We start from the raw sequence: 20,567 nt of genomic DNA, 5'->3' as shown, positions 1-20,567 counted from the left end.
CTTCAAAATCCCACATATTGTAATTAGCCTCCAATTAAAATAAATAAATTTATATTTTAAAAAATCCCACAACCATTGCCTTTGGATATATGCCCAGAAGTGAATCATATGGCAGATCTATTTTTTAAATTTTTTTCCTGTATTTCTCTAAATCAGATTTTTTTTCAAGTTTTAATTTTTGGGGGAACTTCCATATTGTTTTTTACCATGGTCAGACCAGTTTACATTCCCACTAACATCTTGTGAGAGTTCCCTTTTCCCCACACCCTCTCTAGCATTTATTGCTTGTAGATTTTTTGATGATGATTATTCTAACAGGTGTGAGGTTCACTGTGGGTTTGATTTGCATTTCTCTGATCATTAACCATGTTGAACATCTTTTTATGTGACTGTTGGCCATTTTGGCATTCTTTTTGGAAAAAAATCAATTTAGTTCTTCTGTATGACTGCCATTTTTGAGGAGGAAGAAAGGGAAATTGTACAAAATTTAAGCAGTAACATGCAGGGAGTCTTATTACCAAAAAAGAATATTCTCCAATTTGATAGCAGCTTCAAAACTAGATAAACATTTGTACTAATGAGAAACCAACCTGGTTTAACAAAAGGAAATTCTCAGCTATTTGTATTTGACCAGTGTTTTTCTAAGACCATCTCTTCTGGATAAGATTCTTTGTGTGTATATATATTGCATTCTTCTTCCACCTACTACCACCCAGTGCTTTTATAGTGGTTAAAAAAATTATTGTCAAGAAACAAAGGAAGTCTGGAAGTGAGGGCTAGTTATCAGAGTAAGGAAGGGCTGGCTCAGTGCTTTGCCTTGGGAGCAGCTAACTGACCACTTATAATAAAACATCAGCATTTTGGAATGCTGCTATAAGAACCATCTCTCTCTCCCCTGTTAGCTGTCTCCTTAAGCTCTGCCTACCCACCAACCTTTTAGGGCCTTCCTTTGAAAGTAACTGAAATGTTGTGACAGTTTTGCTGAATTGTGAAGGTTTTCATGACTTGACCCCATGCTACATGTCTGACTTTTATTTCCTACCATTGTCCCTGTGAATTCTCTGGAACAAATTTGCTGGGTTTTCACCTCCCTTGTATTCTGTGCACCTTCGTCCTCCTCATTGTCTCCTTTATTGACCCGCAAATGACTCCCATAAGCAGTGACGATAGGCCCTGTTGTCATAGCACTTTCTATAGATCTCTTTCAGCGCTTAGCATCTTGTAAATTTTTCCAGTTCATAAATGGAATTCTAATACAAACAAACAGTAGGAATCATTCAATAAAAATGCTTTTAAAAATGAAGGAAGTTTAAAGAAATATATAGGTGAAGGCAATTCATACTATGTCATTAATCCATTACTGTTGCTGCTGCTAAGTCGCTTTAGCTGTCTCTGACTCTGTGCAGCCCCATAGACGGCAGCTCACTAGGCTCCTCTGTCCCTGGGATTCTCCAGGCGAGAATACTGGAGTGGGTTGCCATTTCCTTCTCCAATGCATGAAAGTGAAAAGTGAAAGTGAAGTCGCTTGGTCCTGCCTGACTCTTAGCGACTCCATGGACTACAGCCTACCAGGTTCCTCTGTCCATGGGATTTTCCAGGCAAAAGTACTGGAGTGGGTTGCCATTGCCTTCTCCAATACTGTTCAGTTCAGTTCAGTTCAGTTTAGTCACTCAGTCGTGTCCGACTCTTTGCAACCCCATGAATTGCAGCACGCCAGGACTCCCTGTCCATCACCAACTTCTAGAGTTCACTCAGACTCATGTCCATTGAGTCAGTAATGCCATCCAGCCATCTCATCCTCTGCCATCCCCTTCTCCTCCTGCCCCCAATCCCTCTCACCATCAGAGTCTTTTCCAAAGAGTCAACTCTTCACATGAGGTGGCCAAAGTACTGGAGTTTCAGCTTTAGCATCAGTCCTTCCAAAGAAATCCCAGGGCTGATCTCCTTCAGAATGGACTGGTTGGATCTCCTTGCAGTCCAAGGGACTCTCAAGAGTCTTCTCCAACACCACAGTTCAAAAGCATCAATACTTCAGCGCTCAGCCTTCTTCACAGTCCAACTCTCACATCCATACATGACCACTGGAAAAACCATAGCCTTGACTAGATGGACCTTTGTTGGCAAAGTAATGTCTCTGCTTTTAAATATGCTATCTAGGTTGGTCATAACTTTTCTTCCAAGGAGTCAGCGTCTTTTAATTTCATGGCTGCAGTCACCGTCTGCAGTGATTTTGGAGCCCCAAAGAATAAAGTCTGACACTGTCTGCACTGTTTCCCCATCTATTTCCCATGAAGTGATGGGACCAGATGCCATGATCTTAGTTTTCTGAATGATGAGCATTAAGCCAACTTTTTCACTCTCCACTTTCACTTTCATCAAGGGTTTTTTAGTTCCTCTTCACTTTCTGCCATAAGGGTGGTGTCATCTATATATCTGAGGTTATTAATATTTCTCCCGGAAATCTTGATTCCAGCTTACCAGTAATCAAATAATTGTACCAATGCAATATTGTAAAGTAAAAAAATAAAATAAAAAATTTTAAAAATTAAAAAAAAAGAAACAACTGTGAAAGGAAAACACCATAAAGTTAAATCTTGCAATAGACTCTGCATAGATTGTGAAACTTGAATCCATTTGGCACACAAGCCTCCACATTCTTTCCTTGGATTCAGCAGCTTCCTCTGTCACTGCCATTTGCTGTCTTTTTACCTGGTTGAAGAGACAGTGCTAATTACAACACCATTTGCTTTGGTCTCCGGAAATAGTGAGTCAGGAGATTATCACATGGTGCTGCAATTACTTGCTTGAATGTTTCTATCCAAATTAGATTGGGAGCTCTGAAAGCAAGAGCAGTGTTCTTATTTGTGCTCACATCTCTTAGTTCCTGATAGTTTAGAGGCAGATTATGGCAGAATGAATGTTAGCTTGTTCACAGAGTAAATAAGGGATACGAATGCTCACCATTTAACGAAAGGAAATGGAAATGCACAGAGATGGTGATAAGAATAAAATCTGAATTGTCACGATTTAACGGAAATAAAGTCTTTCAAAGTGTAGGATTGATGTTTGGGGTTAGATGGCTGATAGGCAAAGTGAAAATAGAATCATTTCAACAAGGAAATAGGGCACTAAATTAAGATGTTCGATGAAAGTTGATTTATTCAATGAATACTTGCTGAATACCTATTATGTGTAAGACATGGTTCTTACTCACAAATTAGAGCAATGAAAAATGTTCATGTGGTTCCTAATCTCATGGAGAGAGGCTATTATCAAATAAGTATTGAAAAGTAGGGAAAGTTTCTGATTCAAGACAATGAACTTGAGTACAGTGTATATCTGGGTCTTCTTGTTTCTAAGACTTCTTGGTAATAGCAATAGAGAAGTATAAGAAGGAATAACAAAAATATTAAAATGAGTTTTGAAGGACAGGAAGCAGAGTGGGAGCGGAATGACCTCTTCAGGACACTTTTCCCCCAAAGAGTGTAGACAGGAATAGCAGATAAAGGAAAGTGAGATGGGGGCCTGAAAACAGGGATAAATTAAAGGTCTGTAATCGGGTCAGCCAGGCACCCCAGGCCCAGAGGACAATGTCAGGAAATTAATGTTAACCTTGGGGAGCCTGACAGGCTACAGTCCATGGGGTCACAAAGAGTTGGACATGATTGAATGACTAACACTTTACATTAGGACAGAAATCGCAAAGCTTTTGTCTAAATAAATTGCCATAGATTACTTTATTTTCTTGGGCTCCAAAATTACTGCAGATGGTGACTACAGCCATGAAATTAAAAATGCTTGCTCCTTGGAAGAAAAGCCATGACAAACCTAGACAGCATATTTAAAAGCAGAGGCATTACTTTGCCAACAAATGTCCATCTAGTCAAAGCTATGGTTTTTCCAGTAGTCATGTATGAATGTGAGAGTTGGACTATAAAGAAGGTTGAGTGCTGAAAAATGGATACTTTTGAAGTGTGGTGTTTGAAAAGACTCTTGAAAGTCCCTTGGATTTCATGGAAATCAAACCAGTCCATCCTAAAGGAAATCAGTCCTTAATATTCATTAGAAGGACTGATGCTGAAGCTGAAACTCCAATACTTCAGCCACCTGATGTGAAGAGCCTACTCATTAGAAAATGCCCTGATGCTGGGAAAGACTGAAGGCAGGAGGAGAAGGGGATGACAGAGGGTGAGAAGGGGATGACAGAGGGTGAGATGGTTGGATGGCATCACCAACTCAATGGACATGAGTTTGAGCAGGCTCTGGGAGATGGTGATGGACAGGAAGGCCTGGTGTACTGCAGTCCATGGGGTCGCAAAGAGTGGGACATGACTGAGTGACTGAACAACAGTGTAGGTTACTAACACTCCAGAGTAAATCACACTTTTTTTTTTTTAAGTGCATAACATGAAATCTCCTCTAGTAACAATCTTTTCAGTGTTCAGTAAGTGTTTCTAATTGTATGCATTGTTGCATGACTGAAACTGTAAGTTGAGCATGGTGAAACATAAACTCCTCATCTCCCTCAACTCCCAGGCCCTTTCATCCACTCGGCTTTTTGCTTCCGTGAGTGACTGTTTGAGAGCCCTTGTGTAAGTAGAATCGTGGCAGTATTTGTCTGACCTGTTGCATGCACTTAGCATAAGTCCTCATTGTTCATATGTGTGGTAGCATATGACAGGATTTCCTTTATTTTTTAAGGCTGAAAATATTGTCTTATATCTTACTTTCTTTATCCATTCATCTGTTGATGGTCATTTCGGTTGTTTCCACCTTTTGAGTACTGTGAACAATGCTTCAGTAAACATAAGAATGCAGATATTTATGTCTTCAAACCTTTTGTATAAATACCCAGAAGTAGGATTGCTAGACCATATGGTGATTCTGTTTTTAATTTTTTGAGGAATCTCTGTACTACTTCCACAATAGCTATACCATTTTACATTCCCACCAACAATGCACACAAGTTCCCATTTCTCCACAAGTGCTGACTGTGGACCTTGCCTTCATGAAATTTCTGCTCCTTCCTCTTGAAATTTTCTTCTTTTCCATCTTGATTTGACAAACTTTTTAATAATATTTTAACTCCAATACTATATTGCCACCAAAGCCTTTCCTGACTCCACTGACCAAGTTCATCCTCATCTTATGAGATGTCATGGCTCTCTCCTCTGTAAAATTTAGTGGAAATGCAATTTACAGAATTAGGTGAGAGCAGAGAGAGTGGTTTTTTGGTTTAATCTACTTAGCTTAGAACAATGCATGACATAGAGTACCTTTACAATAAGCATTTAAAATTTTATTGTGAAATGTTCAGACATTTTTGAAGCTAATATAAAACATTATTTTATTAAGTGATTAAAAAAAAACACCCAGGTACCTAAGCCTTCATTTAAGAAATGGAATATTACTAGTACCATAAAGGCATCCTGAACACCTCTCCTGACTTTTGTGTTAATCATTCTTTTTTATTTGTTTATACTTTCATGGCCTACGAGTGTCTGCCATGGACGGGTCTGGTTGAGTTTGGAAGAATTGAATAATAGCACAAGCCTGGTGTAAGGGATGCTGTAGTCACACTGCTATTTAAAAGAAGCATCTATGAGAAAGCCAAGTAGTCCCTGGTTGTGGTGTGCTTCTGCATCCTCAGGGGCCTCAGGATACCTCTAGGGGGGTTAGTAGGCAAGGTCAGGAGTGAGTTGTATGAAACACAGAGCTCACACACCAGGGCTCCCGCCAAGGTTATGATGTGATGGAGCACTGGATGTGCAGTGTATGAGATAGGCTGGTGTGCATCTCCACTTAGCGCTCAGTTTTCCTTCCTGCAACTCTTAGGAGTAAGGCAAAGCAGAAAGCCACTGTGAGGTGCAAAGACTGCCCTTGTATGATCTAGCCTCTCATAGGGCAGAAATGTCCTGAGTATATCCACAAACACAGCTAGTGCTGAAAGGAATCTGGCCAAGCTTTTAATTTGTCCTTAGGTTATTAAAAAAAAAAAAATGCACCATGGCAGCAGAAGTCTTTTAGATGGTAGACCTCAACATAGCTGTCTATTCTGAGCACACTGATCCTATCTTGATGCATCACCTCTATCTAACACAGAGGACGTCTTTGGAAGCGTCCTCAGCCTCTTCCTGCCATTCCCTCGGCCTCCCTTGTGCGTTGGTCTTCTTCCTTCCACCTGTTTTTGCCTCTTGTTTTTCTGTCTCATTTTGGTGGAGCCTGTTCTCCAGCATCTTGTTGGGAAAAGTGGCATACTTTTCTTTCAGACATAAAAACTGAAACCTTTAATCTTTAAAATGTCTTTATTCTACTCTTACATGAGTTTAGCTGAGCATGGAATTCTAGGTTGGAAAGGAATTCTCTTTCCTTCAGAATTTTGGGAATGTTGGCCCCTTGTCTTTTGGGGTTGCAGCTTAGCTGTTGAGCACCCCAAAGCTCTAGTTGCTGGTCAAGGGATGTGATCCTTCCCCTGTCAAGAATCCTGTGGGACCCTCTCTCTGTTTCTGCAGCCCTAATGCACGTGATGGTGCCCCTGTGGTCTCTGAGGCTCACTGGGCCTTTTCTTCCAGAGGCGCATGGACTTCAGTTCGGAGAAATGTTCTGTTTGTTATTTTCTCCCACCTGTTTTCTGTGTTCTTTCTTTATAGAACTTCTGTCATTTAGATGGTTGATCACCTTCACTGGGTCTCATAGTTTTTAGTATTTTTCCTCTTACTTTTTTTTTCTACTTCTCTCTTTTTGTTGCATTTAATAGGTTTTTTAAAATTCAACTTTAACTCTTTTTTTTTGAGCTTTTTGGCTTCTTTTTCTCCCTTTTTCTTTCTCTGTCCCTCCTCACTTCCCAATTTTTCCTTGCTCTCTCTTGCCCCATTTTTTCTTTTAAAATTCAAATGCTCTTTTGTTTTGTGACTGTTCCTTTGTTGTAGCAACATTTTCCTTATTAAAAATTTATTGTATTGAACTGTGGTTGATTTCAATCTTGTGTTAGTTTTTACTGTACAGCAAGCTGATACATATACATACATATATGTGTATTTATATGCATTCTTTCTCATATTCTTTTCCATTATGGTTTATCACAGGATAGTGAATATAGTTCCCTGTGCTGTACAGTAGAACCTGGTTGTTTATGCATCCTATATACAGTAGTTTGCATCTGCTAACCCCAGCCTCCCAATCCATCCCTCTCTCGCCCCCAGTTATAGCAGCGTTTTCTTATTTCATGAATGCAGTGTCTTTTCTCTAAGAACAACACTGATAGATTCTTTTAAATATCTCTCTGCAAGTTGCTTTTCTCTCTCCTTTGGTTTCTGACTTGCATATTAGAAGCCTTCTTCAGATATCTGATTGTCCTCAGGTGTCCGCAGGAGGAGACAAGGAAGCTGATTGGACGTTTGGTAAAGCATACTTGGGACTTGTGTCTTTGAGCTTCATAGTACGGTGATGTTGGTGAGCTGATTGCTAAGGAATCTGTGAAGTCAGCATCTACAGATCTTATCTAATAAAATAAATTTACATAATACATCTATTATACTGACTTGTCAGATTCCCCATGTCAAGAGTTGTGGAAAATCAGATGTTACCTTGTAAGCTGTTGAAACTAATTCTCCATGGTTTCCCAGTTTCTGTACATCTTGTGAGCAGAGACACTGAAAGGCTTTTGTTCCAAATCATCTTTTTAAAGATGTTGCTGTAGTAAAGAGCTTTGGGAGGTGTAGGTAGTGGCTCAGACAGTAAAGAATTTGCCTGCAATTCAAGAGACCCAGGGTTTGATCCCTGGGTCAGGAAGATCCCCTATAGAAGGGAATGGCTACCCACTCCAGTATTCTTGCCTGGCATAAACAAAGGAGGCCAGCAGGCAACAGTTCATAGAGTCACAAGGAGTCAGACATGACTGAGCAACTGACACACACATACACACTGACAAAGATAAGGTCTGGCTCCAGTTCAAAGTTTACATAGGTTTTTCTTCAGTTCAGTTCAGTTCAGTTGCTCAGTTGAGTCGCTCAGACTCTTTGCAACCCCATGAATCACAGCACGCCAGGCCTCCCTGTCCATCACCAACTCCTGGAGTTTACTCGAACTCACGTCCATCGAGTCGGTGATGCCATCCAGCCATCTCATCCTCTGTCGTCCCCTTCTCCTCCTGCCCCCAATCCCTCCCAGCATCAGGATCTTTTCCAATGAGTCAACTCTTTGCATGAGGTGGCCAAAGTATTGGAGTTTCAGCCTTAGCATCAGTCCCTCCAATGAACACCCAGGACTGATCTCCTTTGGAATGGACTGGTTGGATCTCCTTGCGGTCCAAGGGACTCTGAAGAGTCTTCTCCAACACCACAGTTCAAAAGCATCAATTCTCCAGCGCTCAGCTTTCTTCACAGTCCAACTCTCACATCCATACATGACCACAGGAAAAACCATAGCCTTGACTAGATGGACTTTTGTTGGCAAAGTAATGTCTCTGCTTTTAAATACGCTATCTAGGTTGGTCATAACTTTCCTTCCAAGGATTAAGCGTCTTTTAATTTCATGAGTGCAATCACCATCTGCAGTAATTTTAGGTTTTTCTTATAGCCCTTTAAAAAAGATTGAGGTTTCCTAAGCTTAGAGTTCCTCAACTGTGACCAGAACCTCACTGCATGAATAGTATTGACCTGTGTCATCCCCATGTTCCTGGGGAGTGAGAACAGGGGAACTGAGGTGAACTTGAAACTCAGGCTGTTGCTGTGTGTCTCTGGCCCAGGAATCCCATGTCTCCTGCCAGCACCATGACACTGTGGCCAGCTAGCTTATTGGTTTGCAAGTAGGGTTAGATCTTAGACTCACCACAGTTCCTCAGATACCAGAGAAGGCTAGCCTGTCTCCTTCCTAGAAAGGAGGACTCTAACTGCCAGCCTTCTGGGAACCCAAGGAGGAAGAGCTCTGTGAACTTCTGCATCCAGGATCAGGATCCCTCTGCTCATACCTTGATGCTCTCTGCTCTGCCAGGTGTGCCCATTCAGGGGGCTCTGTTTCACCCTCTCCAGGGAACAAGCTTCTAGACTTCCCAGGTGAAGGGAGCCCATAGCAGGGAGAGGATGTGAGAGTGCGTTCCGTTCCTTCCTGAGAGGTCAGCTTCTCCATTAAGTGTTGCCTGGCTTCTCTGTTTAAAACCGCTGCCATTCTCACCTGCTTTCCTCTCTTTACCTTTCTGTGCAGCAATTAACTGCCTTCAAACACACTGTATCATTTTTCTTATTTACTCTTTTTATTCTCTGTCTCCCTTCCCATTAGGATGTGAGCTCCAAAAGGTCAGAGGTTCTTATCTCTTTTATTTTACTGTTTATCTCTAACACCTAGAAAGTATTATGTGATGACTAATGGATTATAATAATAGCTGTTGTAATAGGTATTCAGTAAACACTTGCTGACTGGATGAGTGAATAAATGAATGGGATTGTGCCACCTTTTGCCCTTGGCTCCTGATTTGAGAATAAAATTTAAAAAGTTTATTATGTAAATCATTGGTACATCTTTTTGAAAGCTTTAAATATTGATGTTAATTGAGACAGAGGTGACCCTCACAGAAGGTTACTTACTGTCATTCCAAAGAAGCTTAGGATAATTTATTCTGTGTGCAATTTCTTACCCTGTACTTTAGGGTCCCATTCAGGGCACTCCTAACAGTGGGGTTGTTTCAGTTCAAGCACTCCTGTCACTCTCACTCAGTAGTGCTGGATGTGCATAGTGTGTTGGCAGAGCTAGTGGGATTTACTGAAGATCGGATGTAGGCGTAAGAGATTAGTAACGATCGAATTAGGGCTAATAAGTGGCAGAGCCTGAATTTCAACCACAATCTGTCCTTAACCATGAGGCTATGCTTCTTGGATAAGAAAACAACAGCAAAAAAAAAAAAGACTAAAAGGGCATGGCCCATGAGGTAGGAGCAAAACCATGAAAGTGGGACATCCAGGATGCCTTCAGGAAGGAGTGTGTCACTGATCAGAGGCGGATTGTAAGTCAACCAAGATGAACTCTAAGAACAGAGCATTCCTTTTGGCAAAGTGGAGGTCATTCTTTGGTCTTGATAAGAGCAGTTACTTGCCCAAAGTCTAGTTAAGTGTGGATGAATTATCGTTGTGTAAGAATTTACCCCCAAACTTAGTTTAAAACAACAAGCATTATCTCGCAGTTTCTTTGGATCTGGAATCCGAACGTTGCTTAGCAGATTACGTCTGGCTCAGGGTCTCGAGAGGTTGCAGTTGTTACCTCTGCTGTGTCCACACAGATCCTCCAGGGACTTTGTGGGAAGCGGACACAAGGATGTGAAAGCCATGAGGTGAGAGTCAGGGTGGGGGCATCCTGAAGACCAGCTGTCATGAAATGGGCTAAAGAGAGAAAGGGAGAGGATGAAGCAGGGATGTTAAATGCAGAGAATCCTTTGAGGCGTTTGCCAGAAAGGGGGTCAGAGAAATGGGGAGCTTGTCCAGGGGGTGTCCGTGGGTAGATGCCCTGCTGCTGCTGCTAAGTCACTTCAGTCGTGTCCAACTCTGTGTGACCCCATAGATGGCAGCCCACCAGGCTCCCCCATCCCGGGGATTCTCCAGGCAAGAACACTGGAGTGGGTTGCCATTTCCTTCTCCAGTGCGTGAAAGTGAAAAGTGAAAGTGAAGTCGCTCAGTTGTGTCCGACTGTTCGCAACCCCATGGACTGCAGCCTACCAGGCTGTCCATGGGGTTTTCCAGGCAAGAGGACTGGAGTGGGGTGCCATTGCCTTCTCCAGGTAGATGCCCTAGTGGAGCTTATATCTTCTTATGAAATAAGAACCAACCTTCTTGGTTGAGACTGAGGGAAAGGAGGAAATATATAAAATAGGCATCTGGGAAAGTGGGGAGAGAATGAATTCTGAAAATGTAGTGTGACTACTCGGCAGCACTACGGAAGGGGTCCCAGTGACACTGGACCATGGAGTTTAAGTAAAAGTGGGGGAGGGGAATGAGGACTTGAGAGGGAGCAGAGGGCTGAGATGAGTAGGATTTGGGGACTCTCCTCTTTAGAGGGGGGGTCAAAGGATTGCTCGGAGAAGCAAGGATTCCTGAGAGAAGTACTGGCACCCCACTCCCGTACTCTTGCCTGGAAAATCCCATGGACGGAGGAGCCTGGTAGGCTGCAGTCCATGGGGTCGCTGAGGGTCGGACACAACTGAGTGACTTCACTTTCACATTTCACTTTCATGCATTGGAGAAGGCAGTGGCAACCCACTCCAGTATTCTTGCCTGGAGAATCCCAAGATGGGGAAGCCTAGTGGGCTGCCGTCTATGGGGTTGCACAGAGTCTGACACGACTGAAGCGACTTAGCAGCAGCAAAGGATTGCTGAAGTGCTGGTCTTAGATAGAATGAACTGGAAAGAAAGGCCGGGGCATGAGAGAGGTTGTTGATTAAAATGTAAGTTACCAAAGGATTGCAGTCTTTGGTCATGTAAAGCTTTAGGCGACCAGTCTATGAGTGGGAGCTAGGAGGGCTGCAAGCCAAGAACCCTGAGGGAGGGGAGGGAATGAATTGGGGTGATTTATCACCCACAGTGATGCCTGGAGTTGTTTGGGATGAAGTAATGGCAACTCAGTCCAGCATTCTTGCCTGAGAAGCGCCGCGTACAGAGGAGCTGGAGGGCTACAGTCCATGGGGTTGCAAGAGTTGGACACGACTGAGTGACTAAGCACGCATGCACACACAACCTTGCCTTGAGTGCTAGAGCCTTCAAGCATCAGGGCTTCCAGGAGTCTGAAGGTGGTGCATGGTGCTGCCTGACTCCATGCCATTCAGAGGTGGTGGAGGTGGCCATAGGAGGCACGGAGCCTGTCTGGAAGCACCCATGGGCACACAGGAGCTGCGGGCATATGGGAGGGGATCATGGAGGAGGAAGAAGCCCTGCTCCTGAGCTGCAGCCGTTCTGGCGCCTTCTGAGGTGGCAGATTCTACCTCTGCATTATCTGAGTGCTTTAAAGTTTTTCTTTCCATTGAGGAAAGTTTCTTCTTCTTTTCACCTCTGTCCCTTTATAGAAGTTGAGTTTGTGATCTACTCGATTTCCTTTATATATGTGTGAAGGGAAAAGTTGTAAGTATGAGTCCTGAACTGTGCTCTGCCATCCCCAAGCACTTCAGTGTGTATATCCTCCAGACAAGAGAATTGTCCTGTATAACCCAATGAAAGCATCAGATTATAAAACTGACATTGATACCTCCCTGCCAGTGTATCCTCAGACCCATTGAAGTTTGTGACCTCTCCCCATAAAGGCCTTTGCAGCAAATGATCCAGTTCAGAATGATGCCCTGTAACAGGTGCTGTGCCTCGTGGGTCACTTTCGTTCTGGAAGAGTTCCTCCATCTGTCCCTGACTCTCAGGACCATAATGCTCTTGAAGTCTGTATTCCTGATAGTTTGTAGAATGTCCTTCAGTTTTCATTGTTCAGTGATTCCCTTGTGATCTTTGATATGACTGTGTCAGGAGTGATGCTGTGCTCATTTCATTGTATCTTATTAGGTGGCACATGCCCTCAGTGTGTCCCATTCATGTGATGTTAACTTGGATCATTTGATTCTCTGTCACTTCTCCACTATAAAGTCATTCTTTTTCCCTTCAGACTTCTGGGCTTTTATTTATTTATATCTGTGGATTTGTGAATTTCTCTATTATCCCGTGCATGTTAATCCATTTCTCTCATAATTTATTTTGATGTTCAGTTGATCCCAAATCCAACCAGGGTAGCCGCTTCAAGCTAGCTTCCTGTTCTTTTGATGTGTCCCTCATTTTTCTAGCACTTAACTTTCTGGTGTGAAATGATGGGCCAGGCTTGTCTTGTCCTGTGTGTGCCCAGCTCTGGAGTCAGCCATTTCTCCAAAGCCCTGGTTCCTCTTAATGAAAACAGTGTTAGGAGCCAGTACTGGGGTTGTGTTCTCAGCCCCTTTGAGTGGACAAAGCTGGTGAGGATCTGTATACACACACATGTATTTATACATATATGGACATGTTTACGCCTGTTTTTCTTTATCTAGGCATATAGAAAACCTTGAATTTGCATCAGTGTTTCTAATTCTTATCTAGTGCTGCAGGACTCACTCTGCAGTTGGGTCTCCTTTCTGTTTGTGTCCCTCCTTTGTCTGGAAGTTTCCGTGAGGAAGCTGGCTGTCACTGTCCTTGAGGCCCTTGGTTCCCTGTCAGCCCCTTCCATAAGCAGGCTGCTGCCCCGTGCCTGCTCCCTCGTGGACACGTCTGCGCGCCTCTGGGGCTTCAGCCCCTCATGTAGCTCCTGTCCCTGTGACCCTCCTCACCCGAACTGAGCCTCTCTGTCTTCCTGCAGGCAGTCTGTTCTCCTCTCTCTGGCCCTGTTGGAGTGTATCAGGCTGCCACTGCCACTGCCCACACTCACCTTTACACTCAGGTGGAAGTTTCATCCTTTTGTAGCTGCTCTGCCAGGGTGCCCTTCTGCCAGGACCCCCTCCCCTGCAAGCCGTAGGTGCCCTTTCGTGCAGTTGCCCCCTCATCTCACATGAGTGCCCAGCACCCTGCTCTGCCTGGACTGCCATCCCTTCCTACAGAGGCGCCAACATCACCCCACGGGGACACCTTCCTTGCTCTAGGTGGACTCTGGTGTCACACTCTGAGCTCTCTGCCTGCACTGACCAACTCTAGCTTCTATGACTGCTTTTTTCCATCATGTTACTTCTGGAGGGTATTTCCTTGGAGAAGGAAATGGCAAGCCACTCCAGTGTTCTTGCTTGGAGAATCCCATGGACAGAGGGGCCTGGAGGGCTACAGTTGATGGGATCACAAGAGTCAGACACGACTTAGTGACTAAACCACCACCACCACCACCACCATTTCTGGAGGATAGAGTAATAAGACAGCAAGTAGACTGACGGGATGAGCTGACACCAACAGGCTGGAGGTGGACCACCCTTTCCAGCAGTTTTCTGCAAGATGCTCTCATCTCAGACACCAGCTATGACTGGAGGATCCACAGGCTACCCTCACTTCTGATCATGTGGCTGCAAGTTGGGAGTCCTGATCTCCCCTCAGGTTCAATGATTCACTAGTAACTCACACAACTCTACTTGTTATTAAAATTCTGTTACAGGAAAGAGATACAAAGCAGAGCCATTCAGGAGAACAGATTCATTCAGCCAGGTCTGAAGGGCCTCAGATCTGTGAAGCTCCCATCGTTCTCGCCCCAGGGAGTCAGGAATACATTTCCCGCCCAGGAAGCCTGTGTGATAACACAGAGAGAAGGGCCCATGGCTCAGTGTCTTGCATTTGTTGGTGTCACGTTATGTGGGCATGACTGATCGGCTCAGCAGCCACATGACTTGGTCTCCAGCCCCCTTTCCTCTTGGACGTTGGGCGTACAGCATGCGGCTGAAAACCCCAACTTTCCAGTCACATAGTTGTCTTACGGGTGTGGCCAGTCCCCGTCCTGAGTCACCTCCTCATCATTTACTTCTGGGCTACCATGAATAACAGACACTTCTGTCACTGAGAAATTCTGGATTTAGAGGCTAGCTCTGAGGAATTAGGGAGAAAAGCCAAAAGAAAGAATTTACCAAAGAATTTGGTAACTTCTTTATTCCCAGGGCTTAGAAGTTACTTCCTAACAACCAGGACAAAAGCCAACCAGATTCCTCTGGCAAATGAATTGTTTACTCTTAAAATCCACCTTGAGGTTTCTCATTTACCTTCTCAGATTAAAATTAGTTGTACAAGAGTTCTGTAATGGTTATAATATTCTTATCTATTCATTTTTATCAGAGTAATTAATAAACTTTCAGAAATGTTCCAATACTGATATATAAAATAATGGTGTTGCAGTTGTATAATCTAACATAGAGTATTTTGAAGTAACCACAATTTTTAATTATACTGTATTTTGCCTTTTACCTGTCAATTGCATATCTTATTTATTTTAGGTGTGACTTTAGCCTTTCCAGCTTCAGTTCATGATTCTCTGATTTGCAGTAAAACATTTCAAATTCTATATAAAAATGAGGAGGTTGTTTTAAATGATGTCATGATCTTCAAAGTTAAAATGTTGTTGGATGAAAAAAAGGTAAACATTTCTTCATATATATTTAGATAAATATTTTCATAAAGCCTCAAGGCATATTTCTAACTTTCTATAAAATCTTCAAAAGGCATCTCATAGTCTGATTTCTCTTCAGATTGAAGAAACCCTTGAGGAAATGAATTTTCTGTTATCCTTGGATCTACACTTCACAGATGGAGATTATTCGTGAGTAGGCTAATCAAACAGTTGAAAGTCTGTAGTCATGTGTGACTGTTATCTGTCCCTATTAAAGTCCCATTTTCTTCTTGGAACCCAGCCTACCCTCTTCTTTATTTTGAAGTTCTCCCCCCCGGGAGAGTCTCATGGGAATGGTTAGTCCTGCTTTTTTGTGCTCATGCTGATTCCAGGAGCTGCAGGTAGCAAAGCCAGATGAGCTGAATAAACATGAAACAGCTTCTGAGACTCTTGGACATTGCACTGTTGACACAGCACCACTGCCTTGTGGCCTTTAAACCTGTCTCAGCTCTGTTCCACTGCGTCACTGGCTACTCTTTCTTGGTGGCGTGAGTGATGCCCTCTTCAGGTGGGGCCTTCTTGATCTTCAGAGAGTTACCGAGACTCATGACTCTGAGACCTGACAGCTGTTTCCAGAGTCCATGAGGAAGATTTAGGACTGGCTACCCTGGTTCAGGAATATCCCCTAACAGGGAAACGGCAGCCCACTCCAGCATTCTTGCCTGGGTAATCCCATGGACAGAAGAGCCTTGCGGGCTACAGTCCATGAGTCACACATGACTTAGTGACTAAAACAACCCTGAACTCGTCCACACATCTGCACAAGTAGTCACACATTTTAGGGACAAGCTGTGCTTGTATCCATTTAAAACAAGAAACAGAGATCCATTTTACTATTCTACTTTTGTAGAAATGCTTCTTGAAAATTGTATACGAATTCAGACTGCTTATGGCATAAATGTCTAGGCAGCCACAATACTGAGAGGTCTGATGTGAGATGCCCTCTACCACTGCAGAGGAATAAGAGTCTTTACATGGTAGCTGCTGCTTCTCTGGAATACTTGTTTATTGCAAAAAGTCCTTGAGGGAATTCTTTCTTAAACCAAGTCAGAATTCTATAAGTAGGGTAAGCTGAAATGAGTACATAGTTCATAGCTGTAGGTACGTATTGGTTAAAAATATGTATATATTTGGAAATAATTTTCATGGCATTGTTTCAGTTTTTGTATGTACAAATCTAATGACTAAATATTGATGATAGAGTATATACTAATTACTTGCTTATTTTTGAGCAACATTTAATAACAAAATTTTGTACTATACATACCTTTTGGGATTTATCATAATAGGATTTGACCTACATGATACTGCAGCTTTACTATAAACAGTATTCCCTACTGGAGTAAAATTTTAGGATGAGAGTATTTCCTAAAGTATCAAAAAAAGACTCATTTTGTAGGCACAGTAGTGAAAAACAGTCCATTAACATGGAAATTGTAAGTACAGATAGAAAACTGTAAGTAAGATCTGGTTATTTCTTTATTGTTAGATTTCATATTGCTGTCTAATGCAAATGTGATGCTTTAAAAATTGTTCTCATTTTGTTTTTAAAAATTAGTTAAGTAATTAAATGTTTTGATAGTTTATAAAACGTTGGCCTTCACTAAATTTCTGTACTAACACACAGACGGGTTGCTTTTCATAGGGCAGATGATCTGAACGCCTTGCAGCTAATAAGCAGCCGCACGCTGAAGCTGCACTTCAGCCTCCAGAGAGGCCTCCATCATCACGTTAACGTCATGTTTGATTATTTCCACCTTTCTGTTGTGTCTGTTACAGTCCATGCGTCACTGGTTGCGCTACACCAGCCACTGATAAGGTAAATGTAACCAGCTCCCTGATCCTTATTAATATCAGTTCAGTTCAGTTGCTCAGTCGTGTCCGACTCTTTGCAACCCCATGAATTGCAGCACGCCAGGACTCCCTGTCCATCACCAACTCCCGGAGTTCACTCAGACTCACGTCCATCGAGTCAGTGATGCCATCCAGCCATCTCATCCTCTGTCGTCCCCTTCTCCTCCTGGCCCCAATCCCTCCCAGCATCAGAGTCTTTTCCAGTGAGTCAACTCTTCGCATGAGGTGGCCAAAGTACTGGAGTTTCAGCTTTAGCATCAGTCCTTCCAGAGAAATCCCAGGGCTGATCTCCTGAATGGACTGGTTGGATCTCCTTGCAGTCCAAGGGACTCTCAAGAGTCTTCTCCAACACCACACCTGATTAATATAGTTTCTTTTATTTTTATAATGAAAACATATGCTTTGGTGAAGATAACTGAAATAGGAATTTCTAAAGTCATACTTATTTAATACTTTTGTTTTTATACTAAAGTGTTAGTAAAATTTAAGAGCATAGGAATATTAAATTGATGACTTTTTTATTGCAAAAATATGGAGCAATCTTTGTCAAACTGACCAGAAAAAATAATGCGATCTGGAAGCAACCATATAGCATTGTTTAGTATAGCATTTATGTAATGCTACACTATAATTATTCATTCTCTGGGAAAGTATATTCATCTTTTCATAGCTTTTTTTTTGTCTTTTCTCTGAATGGACTTAGTTGTATCTTCTTAAATGTATACTATACAATAGTTCTTGTTTTCTAAGTTATTAACCAATTTTATGGATCTTTTTAAACTATAGCATATTAGCCTAAAGGTATATAATATTCTGGATTATAATGAATGCATTGGGATAATTGTTTTTTCTGCTCACTTCCATGGGGAGATGAATTGTCTTTCGTTAATGTGAGGATACAGTTCGAACTCTTTAGTTCTCAGAAAACCATCATCCTTATGGCAGGGGCAACAGAAATGACACTTTTAAATCAGTAACTTATGTGAAAAGATTCCAAATTGACTTGATTTCTGAACTACTTTATAATTGCTGGCATAAATCTTTTTGCAGCAACTGATACTAGGAATGATGCTCAAGGGTTATGATTTTAAACTGACTTATCAGAAAACTAAGGAGGTGATTTGGGGAATTACCCTGAGAATTTATAGAAAACCAAGACACTTTAACAAATTTTCCCCCTAGTAACACCCTGTTGCGTATCTTTAAGCTGTAAAAATTGTGAGCACATCTTCCCCTGTGTTGTCCCGTGATGTCTTTAGAGCATGGGGCCAGGAAGAGTGTTTCTCCTGATGACCTACTTTTGCCTTCCTTATTCTGTAGTAAGATCTGTAACTAGTTATTGTGCAAGTTTTGTCTTTCCTATTAGACCTTTGAGAGCTTCTTCTCAGTTGCTATAACTTTGTAAACAGGAAAATGTTCCTATTATTATACATAATTTTATTATAAACCTCTTCAAAACAATTTTAGATGTTGATTAAATAAATTAATATTTAATAGCATGATAACTCAGTGAAACTTCTTTGATAGGAAAGTATATTTTTTGAAATATAGCTTTTGAATAAGTAGTATATTTGGTATGAATTATGTGTTAGGTTTTGAAATTAACTTTTTATCTGTTTATACAATACATTCCTGTAGTCTTCTGAATTTATTTTTGTAATTTCAGTAAGAATCCTGAACTATACTATTCCAACCATTCCTTTTTCTTTATAACAAATAAATACATTTATGGCTTAGTTTCTTTTCTGAAAAAATGTAGGAACTGTTTGTTGAGACTCACTCGGGTTATTAGTGCTGCTTTTTAGTCCCTGGTTATATAGAGCTCATCCTGGTAACATCAGTGTGTGCTTCCTCTTGCAACACAGCTGTTTTTGCCACAAGCTAGTAGGGGAAAGAGGCAGCTCGTGTCCTAGAGACCTTTTGCTGGAAGGAGAAGACACTTTTGGCTCATAATCAGAAGCCAAGAGGATTAGCTGTTGGCTCTGGTTAGTGATGGGAGAGGAGACTGGGATGCCCCTAACAGCTGAGGTTGCTCCTCTTTCCGTTGTTGCCTGGGCTCTGAAGTCCCCTCTCTTGCTGCTGGAGCTGTGCCCTAGAGGGAGCAGTGCCTTTCCTGTGCTTCTTGGCCTGTAAACTAGATGGTTGGGTAGGGAAGGAAAGCAAGGAAAGGGGAAGAAGGCTGTCTGCTGGTGGCATGCGGTAGAGGGTCCTGTTACCAGTAACATTCCTCACTGTGTTTCTGTGAAGACAAGTTTTTCCCTGAAGTTTTGTTATGGCTGGACTTTTTAATTCTCTAAAGTAAATGAAAAAAAATTTATAATATTACCTTTTAAACATTATTTTTACATAAAACAATTTCTATGATCAACCCAACTGTAGATATAAATCAATTATTTTAAGTAACTGGGATTAGGATTTCTTTCTTTGCTTTTTTTGCATAACTTTTCTTATACTTGATTTTTTTTTTAAGTACAGCTTCTTTGACTCAATCTTGAGAAACTCAGTTCTGTCATAGCAGGTGGAATTTACCATTGCCTTGCTACACCCTCTTGGCTAGGATCTAGAGATTTCATTGTTGCAAAGCAAATTGATTTTGCACATAAAGGCTGCCCTCTGCTTTTGGTACATTTGATTCACTTTCCTGCCTTACCCCTTTTGCCAAACTGCCAGACAGTCAAATGCTTTGGCCTTCTTATAATTAGCTAGTACTTAATCTTAGAAAAAAAATTTGTCTATGATTTTTAAACATTCAAACAGAATATGGTTCTTAATCTATAGAATTTGTGATATATTAAATGTAATGTTAGTACTAACAGCAGTGGTTCATACTCTATGTGATTGAGGTAGTGCCTTGAAGCACTTACTTAGGTTATCTTAGAGTTTATAGACTTTTAGTGAAGAGAAAGGAAATACCTTGTTTTTGAAGAAGAGCGAGAACAAATAGACTCGTGATTTTCCTTTTTCTGCCTTTAAGTGGGACCTCTTTATTTCTGTAAGCAGCACCTATATTTGACTGTTAACTTTGTGAATTTGGTCACCAGTTCTGACAGGTGAGTATTTCCAAATTAAAGCTGGTCCCTCATTTGTCCCTGAGCTACTCTTGATCCCACCCTGTTTTATCCCTCCCCAAAGCCCAGTAATACAGAAGTAGTCTCAATCATCTAATCTTGAGGGTTTTTTAAATAATAATAATTCAGATTTTTAAGGAAAAATTGTAGAAGTACTTAAAGAATAGAAATCATAATCTTGCAAAGTCCTTGCTTTTTATTCTATTCCTCAAAGACTTTTTTTGGTAAACATTTAACTTAGCACTCTATAAATAGACTGTTATGACAACAATAATGTGATGCTTGTTCCTCCAGTTTTCCTCGTCCTGTGAAGACGACTTGGTTAAACAGAAATGCACCAGCACAAAACAAAGATTCTGTGATTCCTACTCTTGAAAGTGTGGTCTTTGGTATTAACTACACAAAGCAGTTATCACCGGACGTAAGAACTGATGTGTTTATAAAGCCTCTTTTCTCTTGTTTTGAATGAAATGTGTTTTCACTGTTATCTGTGGATGTAGTAGTTCTTTTATTAATTATTTGAGCTCA

At 41.6% G+C, this 20,567-nt stretch overlaps 1 protein-coding gene across 7 annotated transcripts in view; it reads left to right on the top strand.

Annotated features, from left to right (window-relative positions):
- The window catches only part of FAM135A (family with sequence similarity 135 member A), a 132,788-nt gene that overhangs the window by 38,658 nt on the left and 73,563 nt on the right, over nucleotides 1–20,567 (top strand). For 6 of the 7 annotated variants that reach the window (XM_068983395.1, XM_068983392.1, XM_068983390.1 and 3 more), the window contains exons 3-6: nucleotides 14,945–15,084; nucleotides 15,197–15,267; nucleotides 16,763–16,936; nucleotides 20,334–20,460. In XM_068983395.1, coding sequence (XP_068839496.1) covers nucleotides 14,945–15,084; nucleotides 15,197–15,267; nucleotides 16,763–16,936; nucleotides 20,334–20,460 — 512 coding nt within the window. The remainder of the gene's footprint in view (nucleotides 1–14,944; nucleotides 15,085–15,196; nucleotides 15,268–16,762; nucleotides 16,937–20,333; nucleotides 20,461–20,567) is intronic. The other variant, XM_068983393.1, reaches the window with a different exon arrangement.

This window comes from Capricornis sumatraensis, chromosome 11 (assembly GCF_032405125.1).
Source record: "Capricornis sumatraensis isolate serow.1 chromosome 11, serow.2, whole genome shotgun sequence".
Lineage (NCBI taxonomy): Eukaryota > Metazoa > Chordata > Mammalia > Artiodactyla > Bovidae > Capricornis > Capricornis sumatraensis.
The sequence above is the reverse complement of the archived record's forward strand: the minus strand, read 5'-3'. Positions and strand labels throughout refer to the sequence as shown.